Raw genomic sequence first — 18,768 nt, 5'->3', positions numbered from 1 at the left:
GTCAAACACCACTCTATTCTGGCCCGGTTTCTTAGTGTGGTATCCTCAAAACATGGGTAGGAACCAGCGTTCTTCAGAGTGTTTGAGAGTGGAAGCTAGCTCTGCATGTCAGTACTAAAAAATCTTTGACATGAAGGAGAAAAAGTGATCTTTCATCTCTGGTTTCTTTTGCAGATTATATTTAACAGAGGAGAAACGTTTTAATGCTTGATTTCTGTTGTTTGGTAGACGTGGTCTGTGGGTTCTGAAGGGGAGAGGTGTGACCCAGCTGTTGGTCTCATCTTTTACAAGTCCCTTGTCCATTACCTCTAAGAACAACTTGTCCTCTACTGATATTGCCACTTGGTTGTCTTGCTTAGTTCTCTGGAAGACTGTGCATCCAAACTGATCCTCGTAGCTTTCTGACACCATACTGCTGTCATGAGAAAAGTCTATTAAATGATTGGGTAGTTGGATGCTGTGTGGTAGTTTCTTGACATGGAACTCATTGTTTTATTAGGTTGAAACAGAGATGGGCGTCCTTTCTTCAATGTACAGTGTTTGTCAGCATGCTTGTCACTGAAGATGGGACGTGCATGCGTCCCAAGTATACGTTTCCTATTATGACCCATCCTAGGTCTAGCTTTTGGGCATAGGGAGCATTATGGAGTCCATTGATATGACTTCTCACTTTATGAACCTGTAGGAACCCTCTCTCCAACAGGAGTATTATCTGTGCCTGATGGTCAAGCTCCAGGATAAGGTGTGCTATGCATTTCTAGTGAGTGTGATGGATTGCCACATCTGGCGTAGGAACTTCAGATCTGTTGTCTGGGATCTGGTTAGACTCGATGATGTTAGGGCTGGCGGAACGCACCAAATAATAAAATAATAATAAGGTGCGTTCACAACCCGGGGTCCACCGTGCAGAGGTGGTAAACTGCTGCTTCGCAATGGCGCATGTATATAGCGGTATACAATAGGTCACATGTGGGTTAACGTCACCTGGTGTGAACAGGAGCGGACTCTGTTACGTCACAGAGCCGCAGTACAGCAGAACATAAATGCCGGAGCCTGTTAAAACACACAGCACTCGGCAAGAGAGCGCTCAGTAAATGGTCACAGAACTCAGCCCCAAGGACATGAGGTCTGAGTTCCTCTAGACCTACTGAGCATGCGGCGTCGCACCTGCGGACCCCTCTAATGGACACTGACCATGGAGGAGTGCAGACTATGTGCACCGTGGCGTACAGACAAAGCCACCGGTGAATGCTGATGGCAGTCTCTGACTCTGCCTCTATCTGGACCTCAGCCTGGGCGCTAGCAGGCTAGACTATACAACACATGTGTACCAAGGGTAGGGGTTATATGATATAACACATTCTATGTATATATATATATATATATATGTATATATATATATATATATATATATATATATATATATGATGATATAGCCCAGGAAAGGCAAGGACTCCTGATCGAACACACACTTCTCCAACTTCGCATACAGGGAGTTTGCCCGTAGGAGATCGAAGACTTTGCAAACATCCTTCTGGTAGGAGTCTATATCTGGAGAGTAGATGAGGATATCATCCAGACAGACTACAACCGAGGTGGTGAGCATATCCCGGAAGATGTCGTTCAGAAAGTCTTGGAAGACAGCAGGAGCATTACAGAGCCCGAAGGGCATCATCAGGTATTCATAATGCCCGTCCCTGGTGTTAAAGGCTGTCTTCCATTCATCTCCCTCACTGATGTGAATCAGGTTGTAAGCACCCCACAGATCCAGCTTAGTGAAGACACTCGCTCCGCGCAGCCTATCAAAAAGCTCAGATATCAGGGGCAGAGGGTACTTGTTCTTAACGGTGATGGCTTTAAGACCCCTGTAGTCAATGCATGGCTGTAGTTCTCCGTTTTTCTTCTGCACAAAGAAAAACCCCGCCCCTGCAGGTGACACTGACTTCCTAATAAAGCCCCTTGCCAGATTCTCCCGGATGTACAGAGACATAGCCTCCGTCTCCGGGAGAGAGAGAGGATAAACTCGACCCCAGGGAGGCTCACCGCCAGGCAAGAGGTCAAAAGGGCAGTTATAGGGGCGATGAGGTGGAAGGGTCTCCACCGCCCTCTTGGAGAACACGTTCGCATAGGACCAATAGTGCTTGGGAAGAGAGGAAAGATCTGCGGGCACCTCAGTAGTAGCAACCTGAATGCACTCCCTTTGACATCTACCAACACAGGATTTACTCCATCCCAGAATTCTCCCTTGAGGACCACTCTATATGAGGGGAGTGATACCGTAAGCCACGGCATCCCTAAGAGGACCTCATCAATTCCCTCGGGAATGACAAGCAGGGAGATGATCTCCTGATGGGAAGGAGACATGGATAGCGTAAAAGGGATAGTCTGATGGGTTATCTGCGATGGTAGTGTCGACCCATTTATCACCCGAATAGTCACAGGCTTGGTCTGCATAACTAGTGGAATTGCGTGCCGTCGGGCGAAGGTAGAAGACATAAAGTTGTCCTCCGCCCCAGCATCCACGCAAAGCTCTACCATACGGGTGGATGGGCCAATGTTAATTGTCCCCTTAAATGTCAGTTCAGAAGAAGGCGCCGCTGCGTCTAGTGAACCAGCTCCTAAGGACACTAAACGAGGACGTTCTTCCAAATGCTGAGAACATCTGGAGGTGAGATGTCTTGCCTGCCGGCAGATGTAACAAACCATGCGTGCACGAGCGGTCCGGGACTTAGAACCCGCTCGCGACACCTCCATAGCCTCATGTGATTTGGATGCCTGGCCAGGAGATTCCAGAGGTTCGGCGAAGGTAGGAGCCAGCCGAAACCTCCCCTTACACTGGGCTCGCTCCAACCCCCGTTCGTTAAAACGAAGGTCAATGCGAGTGGAGACTGATATAAGCTGCTCCAGTGTGGCGGGAATCTCCCTGTGGCCAGGGCATCCTTCACATGATCAGCCAGTCCCCTCCAAAACACCGCAATGAGGACTTCATCTAGCCACTCCAACTCAGACACTAGAGTCCGGAAGTGGATGGCAAAATGGCTGACCATGGACGAACCCTGTGTGGATGCCAGCAGTTGGAGCACCATATAGTGGGTGACTCGAGGTCCCAAAAAGACCTGTTTCAGAGTGCTCAGAAACTGGTGGAATAATGCCGGAACAGAGATGGCAGTGGACAAAGTCGCTGCAGCTACGCAAACAGCCTGAGCAGCAACTGCGGTAACATCCACGGCTGTGGTTGTGTGCTGAAGAGCCGCCAACCTACCATCCAGCTGCTGAATGTACCACTGCGGTGGCTGTTCATCCGCTATTACTAGCCAAATCCTGGTGCTGATGTAATGTTAGGGCTGGCGGAACGCACCAAATAATAAAATAATAATAAGGTGCGTTCGCAACCCGGGGTCAACCGTGCAGAGGTGGTAAACTGCTGCTTAGCAATGGCGGATGTATATAGCGGTATACAATCGGTCACATGCGGGTTAACGTCACCTGGTGTGAACAGTAGCGGACTCTGTTATGTTACAGAGCCGCAGTACCGCGGAACATAAATGCCGGAGCCTGTTAAAACACACAGCACTCGGCAAGAGATCGCTCAGTAAATGAACAGAGAACTCAGCCCCAAGGACACAGGTCAGAGTCCCTCTAGACCTACTGAGGGTGCGGCGTTGCACCTGCGGATGCCTTTAATGAATGCTGACCACCGAGGAGTGCAGACTATGTGCACCGTGGCGTACAGACAAAGCCACCGGTGAATGCTGATGGCAATGTCTGACTCGGCCTCTACCAGGACCTCAGCCTGGGCGCTAGCAGGCTAGGCTACACAACACATGCATACCAAGGGTAGGGGCTTCATAATTAATGATTCACCAGAGACATTCATACATGCATACAACACTCACTCCACATGGTCTAATCTTTTTCTATATTAGCGCATGGCCGAGCGGCCATGCGAACCTTTTATAGCAGCGTCCTTCCTGGACCTTCCTGATCCTCCTGATGGTCCAATCCGAGCTGGAAACGGACCTGAGCATGTGACCTCCGATCTCCAATGAGAGATCATCCCAAGGGCATGCTCAGTGGACCGAAAGGAGGACTTAGTCCTTGGAGTAGCTTGCTGCTGACCAGCATGCGCTGCTATAGCTGGACCAGAGGTGGCTGCAGCAACCAAACCCACAGAGCTGGTCTGAGCAGAGTGCCAGAATTGACAAGTCTGCTGAGCAGCCTCCTCTATGGCCAGAGAGGAATGGGAGACTGCCGAATGCCAGGCTCGGGATTCCTGCTGTGCAGTGACAGGAACCTGATGCCTAACAGATGATTGTAGGTAGTGGTAGGCAGAATCGTCCATCTAAGGACTCAATTTGGTAGTCAGTAGCTTTCCTACCTGCTGTTTTCACAGTACCTGCACATGTTTTTAGTGGGTGCTTAGCCCTTTGATGTTGAATAGGTCAAATAATGTTGATCTAGCCAAGGATTGATTACTTTGATCATCCAAGATAGCATACAGTCTTACAGCTTTGTCTCTATGACCCTTTGGGTACACTCTGATGAGGCATATTTTTGAACAGGACCTACTGTCTATTGTCCCTTTACCGACTTCAGTACATTGTGAATGATCTCTGGCGTAGCTGCATCAGTGTTCCTTTCCTCCCCGCTATGCTCACTGTCAGCTGGCGTGTTTGTGCACTCCATGGAGCTGGGAGTAGAGCAGTGTTATGATCTCTGGTGCCATATTCTGAGCATTTTACACTGACCTGGCAATCCTTGGCGAGAGGAGTGGTGGATGAGCAGCACTTGTAGCAGATACCGTTCACTTTCAGGAAGCTTCTGCGATCTGGCATAGGTTTTCCTCTGAAGGCTCTGCATTTCAGGAGAGGATGAGGTTTCTGATGGAGTGGGCAATGCTTGTTAGGGTCCTTCACCTTAGTCTCTGATTGGGGGCAGCCAGCAGACCTGTAATTGGAACTTGGAGAAGAAACATAAGTCTTGTGCACTGCCACGGACATTCTGTGTGGGTTTGCAGCAGGCGACGGTGTGGCATATGATATTGCAAAGTCAAAACTGGGATCATTTCTGATTGTCGCTTGTTTGTGTATAAAGTCTACAAAAATTGGGAAGAGAGGGAATGGAATACTGTGTTTGTATTTGTACATGGAACCATGTGTGAGCCACCTCTCCTGTAGATTGTAGGGCACCTTTTGAACTATAGGATTAACACCTTTGGCTGTGTCAAGGAATGCAAGTCCTTGTAGTTCACCTTCACATTTGGCAACTAGGACTTCCTTTAGCAGGTCACCTAGTTCTCTAAGTTTCTGGAGACCTTTGTTATATATTTTGGGAAAGTCATTGATTCTTTTGAACAAGGCTCTCTCTATTACCTCTGCTGAGCCGTAACACTCATCTAGCCTCTTTCAGATGTCTTTGAGGCCAATTTCAGGGTCATTAATGTCTCTGATCCTTACTGCGTGTTTGACTGACTCTTCTCCCAGGTATTTGACTGAGAGGTCTATCTCTTCCCTGTGTTGTAGCCCCAAGTCTCTAGTGACATTTTGGAAGAAAGCTTTCCAAGCTCTGTAACCTTCAGCATGGTCAGTGAATTTGGCAACCAGATCACATCGTGTGAAGAATTTTGCAAACTCTGTTGTGAACTGGTTGTCAGCAGAATATACTGGTGATAGGCCTCCCCAATAGTGATGTGAGGTGCATTCATACCTGTTAGTATCTTCAGGGTGGCGCCAGCCGGTGTCATATTGCTTCAGTCTGACGTGCGGTGTGTCAGCAAGGTGATTCACGTTGGTTACCTGGCGAGAGGCAAGGTGGACATTAGCAGAGTTGTTTTGCTCCACATTTTCCTGGAGCTGAGCCTCATGATGACTCTCACTCGCTTTACTGGATGTTTCGTGTCCTTGGTTATAGTTTGGATCAGGAAGTTCATTAACATAAACATATTGAGATGTGCGTTGTGGTGAATCTTGCAATGGCAACTTCAGACTTGACATACTGTTTCGGCTATGCAGCTCAAGGTTTTGCGTGGCTTCTAGTGATTCTGCTTTGGTTAGGGCTTCGGCGGCTACTCTTTTTGCTGCTAGGCTCTCTAAGGCGGCATCCACTCTTGCCTTTTCTAGCTGCGACCTTTTCTCTTGATAGGCTTCTTGTCAACTATGCGTGCCTTCTCTAACTGCGTCTTTCTCTCTTGATCGGCTCTCTCATTATCTATGCGTGCTTTCTCTAACTTGAGTTGCATCTCTTCTTCAGCATACCTTGCTCGCATTTTGGCAGCTTCAGCATTTGCGCAGGCAAGGGCGACTGCGCTGCTAATGGATACAGTCTTTGAGGAGACGGAAGTAACAGATTTTGTCCTGTGTGATTTGTGGGACAAGGAGTCTTGGGGGAATGCTTGGCTGTGCACAGATTGTTGTAGCTGTATTAATTCTCTGTGTAGCCAGTGACTTGAATCTCAGTAGGTGGATTTCTGCAGTTTCACTTGTTTCTGCAAGCTGGATGGAAAGCTGTCTTGTCCCTGATTTCCACTAGCTGGATGGCCGCTGTTTCACTGGCCCCTGCAGGATGGAAGGCTGTCCTTTCTCTGAGTTCCCACTAGCTGGATGGCCGCTGTTTCACTGTTCTGTCCTCACTAAATGAAGCAGAATTCATGTAGCTTATACAGGCAGCTAAACCGCTATACCAGATCCAGTAAGGAGACTGTAGTTGAATCTGTGCTTTATTGAACGTGATGGTATATTGATGCGGTGAAACTACAATACAAACATATATGCATACAATGAATACTGGGATCATCAGGGATTCATATATGCATAATACAATGTAAATCAACATCTGGACTAATAGCTGACCAGGGGAAGAACTAACTAAGCAGGCTAATATGGGACAGGAATTGGATACAGAAAGCATAAATACATATCAGCAATGCTATCACAAGGGGAGAAGAGAAATTATATGCTTCCTGAATGCAGGCAGAAGGAAAATGGAGAACTGGAGGGAAATATCATAATTCTTTGCAAAAGGCTACCAGGATGCTTTGAAATCTTACCAGAATGCACTGCACAAGCTTACCAGAATGCACTGCAACGGAGGGAAAATGCAAGCAAAGTGAAAGTGAAACACAATAACACTGCGGTTATGACTCTGGTCACTAGATGGAGCCAAAAAACACTGTAAACATTAACAAGCAGATAATTGTGAGGATTATGAATCAGATGTTGGAACAAATATGGTGAAGTGGATTTTCCTAGGCCCATCCAGTATGTGGGTTCAAAGGTGCAATGGGTTCATATGCAACAGTGCTGGCCTTGCTGCCAATGTGTAAAACAAAGAGTACGGGAATCGAAAATGAATATGGTGAAGTAGATTTTCCTGGGCTAATCCAGTATGTTGGTTCAAAGGAGTAATGAGGTGCATATAACTATGCAGCAGGGCTGGCCTTACTGCCAATGTGTAAAACAAAGAGTACGGGAGTACAAAATGAATATTGTGAACTTGATTTTCCTGGGTCCATACTGTATGTTGGTTCCAAGGCGTAATGGGGTGCATATGACTATGCAGCAGGGCAGATATTGCTGTCACTGTGTAAAACAAAAAGTACGGGAGTAGAAAATGAATGTGTTGAAGTGGATTTTCATGGACCCATCCAGTATGTGGGTTCAAAGGTGTAATGGGGTGCATATGACTATGCAGCAGGGCAGACATTGCTGTCTCTGTGTAAATAAAAGAGTACAGGAGTAGAAAGTGAATATGGTGAAGTGGATTTTCATGGGCCCATCCAGTTTGTGGGTTCAAAGGTGTAATGGGATGCATATGACTATGCAGCAGGGCAGACATTGCTGTCACTGTGTAAACAAAAGAGTACGGGAGTACAAAATACATATTGTGAACTTGATTTTCCTGGGTCCATACTGTATGTGGTTTCAAAGGTGTAATGGGGGTGCATATGACTATGCAGTAGGGCTGACCTTGCTGTGAATGCGTAACAGAAAGAGTACGGTAGTACAAAATGCATATTGTGAACTTGATTTTTTGGGGCCCATCCAGTATGTGGGTTCAAAGGCTTATTGAGGGGCATATGAATTGGTTGCAGGGCAGGCCTTGCATTCAATGCAACATTCTTATGGAGGCCCTCCTGGACATCTTATGAAAGGGATATTGGGGTGCATCGTAACTGATGCACCAGTAAAAATAGGCTCTGTGACTTTAAGAATTCCTCCTTCATAAATGAAACAAGATGTGTCTGCTTATGTGTCACACCACATGGCCAGCTAGAGTTGTTAAATGTTACAATGACTTTTCCCAGTGAATGCATTTGTAGTGGTTGAAAGCAATGTTAAAGTTGAAAAACGCTTCAAAAACGTTGCGTCTGAACTAAGCCCAATTGGGGGAAGAAGATTTTGGTCTGGAGTTTATTATTTTGCTGTACAGGCAAGTCATTAACCTGCAAAGGATATACCTTACCATATTTCCCAGCAAAATCCGTTTTGGTTTCGTTTTGGTGTGTACTTGGTGCATCTGGAAAAATGGCATGAATCTCGGAAAAAATTGTTTAAAGCTGTGAACTAGAAGTCAGGAATGCTTCCAGGGGCGACCCCCGTGATGTCCCCATGTCTTTCAGCAGTGTTTCCATCATTTTCAGATGTTTTTACACTTTTAAAGGACCCCCGGGGGGGGATCGCGGCAAAAATGCTCTGGTCTCCCATAGACTTACATTGGTCTCGTTGTTCTGTCCGAGTCCCCAAGTATTTCAATTTACTCAACCTGAACAACGAGCACCCGAGCATTATAGTGCTCGCTCATCACTAATAATTATTTCTTTTTAATAGAGATGTGATAATTTATTTACATGCATTTTTTTCCTTTGGATTCTCAAGTATGGTTTTTATCATGTTAGAACAGATAAGATTTTATAGAAGAATGGAGGTAATGATAGATACATAAAGTGCATGTATACTAATGCCAGAAGCCTCACCAACAAAATGGAGGAATTAGAATTAATTTTGTTAGAACATATATATGACATGGTGGGGATATCTGAGACATGGCTGGATGAGAGCCATGACTGGGCTGTTAATTTACAGGGCTATAGTTTGTTCAAAAATGACCGTACAAATAAGTGAGAGAGGGTGTGTTTGGCATTCTCCCTCTGCACAGGATGGATTCCAAGCCTTGTCTTCTCCTGTGGTCTCCCATTTTGTTTGGGCCACAGTGGATGCTGCTCAGCAGAGATGTCAGTGCCAGCATCTTGCTCAGACTTGGGCTGTGTGTGTTATTTCCGCTGCCTCTCCAGGTTCAGCTGTGGTGACTGACACTAGACGGCGGCGAGCAGTCATTCTTGAGGCTACAGATTGGCCCACAAGCAAGGTCCTGTCAGACTGGACTTAATCTAGGAGCATATAAAAGGTCCCCTGGTGCACCCGTCGGTGCGGTAAGATCTTATTTGTATGGTGTGTTGGTGGATACGTTACCACCCTGTGTGCATGCGTGCGAGAATCTGGTGAGGGTGTTTATTAGGAAGTCAGTGTCCTGCAGGGATCGGGTTCTTGTTCATTCAGAAGAAGAACGGGGAACTACGTCCATGAATAGACTACAGGGGTCTCAATGCCATCACTATAAAAAATAAATATCTACTGCCTCTCAACCCGGAGCTCTTTGATAGGCTTTGATTAGCGAGGATATTTACTAAACTGGATCTTCGGTGTGCATATAACCTGATATGCATTCATAATGGGGCAAATGGAAGACCGCGTTCAATACAAGGGACGGACACTATGAATATCTGGTGATGTCGTTCTGCCTTTGTAATGCCCCAGCCGTCTTCCCAAACTTTGTTAATTACATCTTTCGGGAGATGTTGTCCACCTCGGTTGTCGCATATCTGCATGATATTCTTATCTATTCGCCAGATATAGATACCCACCGAAAAGATGTCTGCAAGGTTTTCGACCTCTTGCATGCCAATTCCCTTTACGCTAAGTTAGAGATGTTTGTGCTTGAGCAGGAGTCCTTGCCTTTCCTTGGCTATATTATCTCGGCCAAGGGCTTGGCTATGGATCCTGCCAAACTGGAGTCTGTGATGAACTGACAAGAACGTCATTCTCTTAAACGGTGCAGCACTTCATGGGGTTGATTAACTATTATCGCCAGTTCAGCCCTCACTTCTCTACCTTGGTAGCTCATTAGGTTGCTCTCACCAAAAAAGGAGCCAATCCCAATTTGTGGTCGGGAGAGGTCTCTAAGGCTTTCACGTCTGTGAAGTCACACTTCGCCAGGGCTCCTATGTTACATCACCCAGATGTAGATAAACCTTTCATCTTGGAGGTGGATGCCTCGTCCATCGGTGCAGGAGCAGTTCTCTATCAAATGGATGCTCAAGCTCAGAAGCATCCGTGTTTCTTTATCTCAAAGACCACACCGGCTGAAAGGAACTACTCTATTGGTGACAGGGAGTTACTGGCCATGAAGTTGGCTTTTTCCTAGTGGAGACATCTCCTGTAGGGGGCTCGATACCCTTTCCAAGTGTACACTGACCACAAGAACCTTCTGTATCTACAGACGGCGCAGCGCCTGAATTCTCACCAGGCCAGATGGTACTTGTTCTTCTCCCAATTCAATTTCACCCTACATTTTCTTTCCAGGAAGAAAAATCTATGTGCCGATGCTCTCTCCTGTTCTGTTGTCTCATCTGAGGAAGGAGACGAGCCTCGGCTTATTGTCCTGTCGGAGAGTCTGAGAACTGTAGCTCCAGTTTCCCTTGAGTCTGTGCCTTCGGGCAAGACTCTGGTGCCACGTAATTTGCAGGCAGAGGTTCTCTCATGGGCCCACTCGTCCACGGTGGGTGGATACTTCGGAGTCAAGAGGACGTCTAAGCTCCTGGCGAGGTCATATTGGTGGCCGGGAATGGCACGCGACATTAGGGACTATGTCCAGGCATGCATCTCCTGTGCCAGGAATCGATCTTCCCGGAAGAGGCCTGCGGGATTGTTGAATCCGCTGCCGGTGGCAGATAGATCCTGGGAGATGGTCAGGATGGACTTCAGTGTGGGCTTGCCTAAGTCCCGCAATAACACGGTCATCTGGGTTGTCACAGACCATTTCTCCAAGATGATATACTTAGTCCCACTCCCAGTGACTTATTGAGGCTCTCTGCTCGTAATATCAAGCTGTTCCTTAAGTCCACTAAGTTTGCTCCCCGTTATCTAGGTCCTTTTAAAGTCCTGGAGCAAGTTGATCCAGTGATCTATCCTCTGTCCCTTCCGCCGCCCCTGAATATCACTGACACCTTTCACATGTGTCTCTTGAAACCTTTTATTTTCCCTTTTCAAGCTTCTGGGGCTTAATATGGGTTTTTGTCCCCGGTGGCCACAAGTGTCATTACAGCCTGATAGGTTCTATTGGTTACCTTTTGCCCCTGATGGTGACTGGGGTTATTACATGTTTTTGGTCCCTGCTCATGTGACCGCTCCTCCTTTGCTATATGAGGTCAGCTGGTCTATCAGCAGGTGTTGGTGATAGCAGCATTTCCTTTTTGGTTTCCAACCACTGTGAAGGGAGCAGCTGGCTCTGAGGTGTACAGCCACTGCTGAAACTGGTGTTGAACTCTGCCTGCCCGGTGTCCGCAGCAGAGTGAGATGGTGAAGGTGGCATCTGGCTCTGAGGTGTCGAGCCACTGCGAAAAGTTAATCCGGTGATGCACTCTGCTGCCCGGTGAATGCAGCAGAGCAAGATAAGTGTTTTGGTGTTTTCCCCTGTTTGTATTTTTTCCTTGGTGTGTATTAGTACAGCGGTTGGGATCAGTGTCCGCATCACCCAGTTCCCTAGAAAGGGATAGGTGCAAGGTGAGTTAGGGACACAGGTAGTGTTGAGCATTCCGATACTGCAATATCGGGTATCGGCCGATATTCGCAGTATCGGGATTCCGATACTGAGTTCCGATACTTTTAGTATATCGAATACCGGAATCGGAAGTTCCCATAATTCAATGAGCCAGTTTGATTTTATTCAGCCAAAGAGGATCCTAAGAAGTGTGGGCACATCCTGTTAGAGCATGTTAGGCATGTAACTACTGGCATGGCTGTGATTGGCTGCTGAAATGATGTCATGATGCACTATAAAAGCCGCCGCCATTTTGGGTTCACTCTGCTGTAAATTCAGTTAGGGATAGGACGCTGCTGTTCTGAGGGACAGTGTGACCTAGCGATTTGCTATATAGTGCTTTACCCAGGCTACTTTATCAACCGCTGTAGCTTTCTTTTGCCTTGCAGCGCTGTTCACAGCTGTCTGCGAGGTCTCTGTGTGTGAGTGCAGCTCACGCTGTAGTGTGTTCTGCAGCCAGCCACCTCCGGTTGTAGTCCACTCAGCGTGCGTCACTGCCTCATACGTTGTCCTTTTTTGCATTAGTGCTGCTCATTTTTCCAGATTTCACCTATTAGTGTGCTTCCATCCATATCCATCTACATTGGTTGATTGTAAACACTATATAGGAGTAGATAGAGGAACCTTTTTTCTGGCTTGTGCCCTGCAGCCCCAGCCAGATTGGTATTAGCCTATTTTTTGGAGCCTCATCTATTGCATTGTAGGTTACCTTCCTGCATTGTAATAGCTACAAAAAGTTTGTGATACTATCGGTTTTACATCTTTGGGCACATCCAGTGTCTTTTTGTGAAAGAAAAAAAAGTTAATAAAGTTCACCTAACACTCCACTTTACAGTTGTGTAGGCCACATTAGTTCATATTAAAGTCTAGTCAACACTTTATAAAATTAGTGTTTCTTATACCTGTTAGCAGCTGTTCAGGAATAAGCACACTAAGCCCTTAGTACTTTTCTGCCTATCTTTATCAGTCTACCAAGATGAAGAAGGTAGGGAGTAAGGCACGTTGTTGTGGGAGTGGAGTTTCTGCAGGGAGAGGGCGTGGGGATTCTGTGCCTGCTGCAGGCACCAGTGACTCAGCATCCCCCAGTTTTCCCAGGGAACAGTTCTTTATGCGCAGCTTTGTAGGAGCTCGCCGTACCCCACTGCTGCGGGACGAACAAATTGAAGCCGTTGTCGGATGGATGGCAGCTAACGCATCGACTTCAATTAGTTCCAGTTCCTCTCAGGTCCAGAGCACTGAAGAGCATCCATCTGTCTCTTCACCACCTGCCAAATTGCCCAGGCAGCCATAGAGCCCTGGACAGGAGCCATCTCTACTTCTGTTCTCTGAATATGTTGGCTTGGAAAGAGGGGGCAAGCCAAGCAGCATTCGAGAATTTGAAGCAGAGGTAGTATGCAGTGATGCTCAACAGCTTTGTCTCTCTGAATCTGAAGAGGCAGGTGGGGCAGTGCCTATGGTCAGCACACCTAGTCAGTACGCATCTGATGATGAGACTCAGGTGCCACTTTCTGGTGCGTACTGTGCTGTCGAGACTACCCAGGAGAAGCAGGTGTTTGAAGAGGGTAGTGTAGATGATGAGGTCCTTGACCCATCATGGCGTGAGGTACAGGAAGGTGGTGGGAGCAGCTCTGAGGAAGAGATTCACCGAACGGCCAAAAAAGGAGGGAGAGGGAGGGGGCAGACTCAGTTGCCTGTAGCCTCCACTTCGGCACCCATTAGGAGCATGCCTCTTCCAAAACCCAAAATGGGCACTCCCAAGACTTGCAGTGCCTGGTCCTTTTTTGACACAGTTGCAGATGACATTTGCTTTGACAAATGCAAGCTGTGTAATCAGAAAGTGAAAAGAGGGGAAAAGTGTCAGCAACCTCAATACCACAAATATGTGGAAACGTGCGGACCAAGCACGTGGTGGAGTTACAAAGACACACTGAAGACCTAGGCCAACCTACAGCGCCACCTACCACCTCTTCAGCTCGTGTTGTAACCTCTTCCTCCAGCTCACACACAGCTGGTTTGGCTTTCTCACAGGATCGCCATGGAAGAACCTCTGGCACTGTTGTACAGAGACACAGTGCTATTCCATCCACAGCACCACATTCCCTGTCATCCTCACACTCCCAGGCAAGTCTACAGCCATCTGTAGCACAGGCATGGGAGAAAAGGTGCCTATACTCGGCAAACCACCCCGAGCACAGGCTCTGAATGCTGGCATTGCAAAACTACAATCCCTTGAAATGCTCTCATTCAGGATGGTGGAGACTGACACCTTTCGTAACTTCATGGCATTGGCAGTCCCACAATACAACGTGCCCAGCCACTTTTATTTCAGCAGGCAAGCCGTCCCTGCCCTGCAAAAGCATGTGGAGGGAAAAATTAAACATGCGCTACTAAACGCCGTCAGCAGCAAGGTCCACCTGACCACCAATGCGTGGACCAGTAACCATGGACAGGGACGATATCTTTCCCTCACTGCCCATTGGGTAAATGTTGTGGAGCCGGGTTCAGATCTTGAGAGTGGCGCTGTATGTGAATCCTGTCTGTACACATTGACTCCTCCTCATACTTCAGTTCCTCTGAATCAGCGCTGCAGGAGCCGTCACAGTCTACCTCGACATGGACCCATGAACGCTTACCTGTTACGACCGTTCTGAGCACAGCCGTGGCCAAACGTCAACAGGCCATACTGAAATTAATTTCTTTGGGGAATCAAAGCCACACAGCGAAGGAGCTCTGGAATGCCATCAAGCAGGTGAGCGACATGTGGTTTGTGCCAGCGAATCTCCAGCCAGGCATGGTAGTGTGTGACAATGGCCAAAATCTGGTGGCAGCTCTGGGCCTAGGCAACCTCACTCACATCCCATGTCTGGCACATGTGCTCAGCTTGGTTGTGCAGAGTTTTTTGAGGGACTATCCAGATCTTGATGCACTGCTGCACAAGGTCCGCATAGAGTGCGCTCACTTGCGGCATTCCAGCATGGCAAGATCGCGCATTGCATCTCTGAAGCGCCAATTCCGCCTTCCGGAACATCACATCATATGTGACCTACCCACCAGGTGGAATTCAACGTTACATATGTTGGAGAGGTTGTGTGAGCAGCAGGCAGCAGTAATGGAGTACCAGCTGCATCAGGCGCAAACAAGTCGCACTGCGCGCCGTTCACACTTCACCACCCCTGATTGGGCCTCTATGAAGGACATCTGCCACGTTTTGCGTGCCTTCGATGATTCCACGCGGATGGCGAGTGCAGATGATGCACTAGTCAGCATGACTATCCACCTTATCTGCCTGCTTGAAAAAACACTGCAAGCACTAAGGGTTGTGGAAGAAGTAGAGGATGAGGAGACACAAATGCAATCTGCTTCTGGACAGTCTGCGCATCGTGGTTCCTCACAAAGGCCTAGGCAGGGGACACTTTGTGAGGAGGATGAGGAGGAGTCAATGGAGGAGGAAGACATCTGTCCAGAAGAGGGAGGTACACAATGCTCTAGTCAGTATGTAGAGCGAGGGTGGGGTGATGCAGAGCAGGCAGAGATGATGCCTCAATCAGGGGACAGCGTTTCTTCGCCATTTGACAGTCTGCAGCATATGATTGATTTCATGCTGCAGTGCCTGAGAAACGACCACCACATCGCCCACATTCTCAACACGGCTCATTATTGGGTGTACACCCTCCTAGATCCTCGCTACCGGGACAACTTACAAAGCCTCATAACACCGTTGAACCGGGAGCATAAAATGCGGGAGTACCAAGACACACTGGTGCATTCCTTCATGTTCTCCATTCCACCCGAGAGCAGTGCTGCTAGTGCTTTACAAAGCAGCTCAGTGCATCGAGGCAGTGGAGGAAGCTCTGCACAAAGAGGTAGCAGAAGCAGCGCCTCAGCACAAGGCAAGACCAGTATGGTCAAAATGTGCCAAAGTTTTGTGTCCCCGCCACAAATGTCTACACCATCACAGATGGCTCCAATCAGCAGGAGGCAACGTTTCCGTCAGATGGTGACAGACTACATGCCTTGCCCTCTCAGTGTTCTCCCACACGGCTCTTCCCCCTTCAAGTTTTGAGTCTCTAAGCTGGATACATGGCCAGAGCTTAGCCAGTATGCATTGGAGGTGCTGGCTTGCCCTGCTGCTAGTGTATTATTGGAATGTGTCTTTAGTGCCGCAGGTGGTGTACTAACAGACCGTCGCATGCGACTATCCACCGATAACGTTGACCGGCTTACTTTTATGAAAATGAACAAGGCCTGGATCTTGCATGAATTTGCCAGTCCTCTTCCAGATTAAAAAATTGGTTGGCAACAGTATCCAGGTCTCCTGTAGTGTTCATGTTTCTACCACCTGCACTGTAATCCCTGGGCTCCAACACCTCCAGTTGCTGCTCAGAAGTGCCGTCTGCACAGTCAACACTTGCTCCTGTGTTATTGGGGTTCAGTAACGTCAGCTGATCCCCTGCTGTGTGTCGCCTGCTCTGTCAAATTTCACACTACTATAGATTTTAAACTTGCTCCAATTACGCCTCTGCCTCCACTCTGTTTCTCCTGTAATCCCTGGGCTCCAACACCGCCAGTTGCTGCTCAGAAGTGTCTTTGGCACGGGTACTCCCTCCTGCCGAGCCTGGTTCCAGCATGCCAGCTGTTTCCGGGTAGTGTCAACGTCACTTTGCCTCCAATACATTGTCCTGTCGTGTTGCGATCGGGTTAGCCGACTCTATGGTGCCTGCAGTTTAGGTGCTTCCTATGTGGGCTGCGGGATCTGGAAATGAAGGCTGGTTCCGTAATGCCAATAGGACAAGCTCCTCCTGTAGGACTGTGGGTTTCGGTAACTCCGGCCGGCTCATGGCCTTGCAACTTTTTTTTTTCATGTGTACCTTCTGCTGCCTATCTGAGTTCCAGTGCCATTAGCTGGATCTTTGGAAGTCAATCTTGAATATGTCCCCCTGGGTTCCAGTAACATCAGCTGGTTCCAGGCAGAGCCTTTGGCTTAGGTGCCTCCTTCTCGGTATCCGAGTTCCACCAACGTCTGCTGGTCCTTGGTAGTGCTTTCTGGCACAGGTACCTCCTGCTTAGTAACCGGGTTCCAGTACCATCAGCTGGTCCTCGGTAGTTCCATTGGCTCTTGTACCTTCGGCTACCTATCCAGGTTCCAGTACCGTCAGCTGGTTCTCAGCAGTTCCGCAGCCTTCTTGTACCTTCTGCTATATTTCCAAGTTCAAGCTTTTTGAAATGGTTTTTGGTAATCACTCTGTATCTCCCTGACGACGACCCTAAAGACGACGACCCTGAAGACCACCCCGAAGAAGACGACGACCCCGAAAACGACGACCCTGGAGACCACCCCGAAGAAGACGACGACCCCGAAAACGACGACCCTGGAGACGACGACCCTGAAGACCACCCCGAAGAAGACCAAGAAGATGACCCTGAAGAGGATGATGAAGGAGAAAGTGTGTGAGAAGTAAAAAAGAAGGTGAAGAGCATGGAAGTAGTGAAACAGAAAAATCTGACAAAATATAAAAAAGCTTAACACAGTCAATATCTTTGTAACTCCGAACGTCTTAAAAAAAAATTAATTCCTGCTATTCCATTTGATTGGGCTAAACCTCTATGCCTTTAATGTCTCCTCCACCTCCCCCAATACATTCTACATTATTCTTACTTGTTTTCCTTCATGTAGAATTAACCTACAAGGAAAGTAAGGGTTTATTTTCATTCCGATATTTGTGTCCCATTGACTTGCATTGGTTTCAGGTATCGGAATCGGCGATATCCGATATTTTTGGGGTATCGGTCCGATCCGATATTTCCCGATATCGGAAGGTATCGCTCAACACTAGAGACAGGTATCCTGCTCAGCGACAGGTGAAGAGCCTGTATAGAGAACGCTAGGAGTGTTCAGGGACACTGCCTCAGGGGAGTGCAGGAGGTCTCCATGTCCCCGTTCCCTATTGCAGGGCCCACCATTGTAACTGTTTTCCCTTCCCCCTTGTCTTGTTGTTTAAGTTACCGGGCTGCGGGTCGTGTCACACAGGACAGTTTCATGTGTTTGGTTGTTTCAGTTACCGACCTGCGGGTCATGTCACACAGGATAGTACACGTGCCACTTGGGCTGTGCATGTTGTTTCCACTGCCTCTCCAGTTCAGCTGTGGTGACTGACACTAGACGGTGGCGAGCGGTCGTTCCTCACGCTAAGTCCAGGATTTGCTCTACTGGGCATGCTCGTGAGGTAGCGACCTCTCATTGGTGGTTGGCTGTCAGCTGCTCAAATCCCGTGCAGGCTACAGATTGGCCCACGAGCAAGGTCCTGTCAGACTGGACTTAATCTAGGAGCGTGTAAAAGGTCCTCTGGTGCGTGCGTCGACGCGCTAAGATCTTATGTGTATGGTGCATTGGTGGATATGTTACCACCCTGTGTGCACATGTGCCATTACTAGCAAAGCGAGTGTGTGTCTAGACTGGCAGTGTAGGGTGGGAACCCCGCTTGACTCAGCATCTGCTTTGGGCGTCCTCAGTCGCATGAGCCTTCAGCACAAACCGTGTAGCAGAGCCAGTTCAACCACCAGTCTAGTTTCCCTGGGGGGATAGCTATAGGGACCTCATCTATCATAACCTCTATGCACCTGTGACGTTTAACAGGGTATAGCTTTAAGTGCACTCAGTTGTTGTACCGCTCTGTGCAGGTACTTTGCACTCAGTACACACCGAGTGACGTTTTAACTCAGCGTGTTTACGTTGCTTGCTCGCAGCTCCGCTCTGTCATTGTTCACATTAGCTGCAATTTAACATCTTTGCACGGTGGATCCTGGGTGGTGAACGCACCTTATTATCATATTTTATTTGGTGCATTCCACCAATCCTAACAGGGTGTGTGTTTATATGTAAAATCTGTCATGATC

At 48.0% G+C, this 18,768-nt stretch overlaps 1 protein-coding gene across 1 annotated transcript in view; it reads left to right on the top strand.

Annotated features, from left to right (window-relative positions):
- Positions 1-2,573: 2,573 nt before the first annotated feature.
- LOC141082677 (scavenger receptor cysteine-rich type 1 protein M130-like) overlaps positions 2,574-18,768 on the top strand; it is a 136,241-nt gene continuing 120,046 nt past the window's right edge. The window contains exons 1-2 of the mRNA XM_073566625.1: positions 2,574-2,668; positions 10,638-10,789. Of these exons, the coding sequence (XP_073422726.1) occupies positions 2,574-2,668; positions 10,638-10,789 (247 nt within the window). The remainder of the gene's footprint in view (positions 2,669-10,637; positions 10,790-18,768) is intronic.

Source organism: Dendrobates tinctorius, unplaced genomic scaffold (genome assembly GCF_039654945.1).
Source record: "Dendrobates tinctorius isolate UK_male_01 unplaced genomic scaffold, ASM3965494v1 ptg000019l, whole genome shotgun sequence".
NCBI classification, from domain to species: Eukaryota; Metazoa; Chordata; class Amphibia; order Anura; family Dendrobatidae; genus Dendrobates; species Dendrobates tinctorius.
This window is presented reverse-complemented; position numbering and strand designations above follow the sequence as displayed.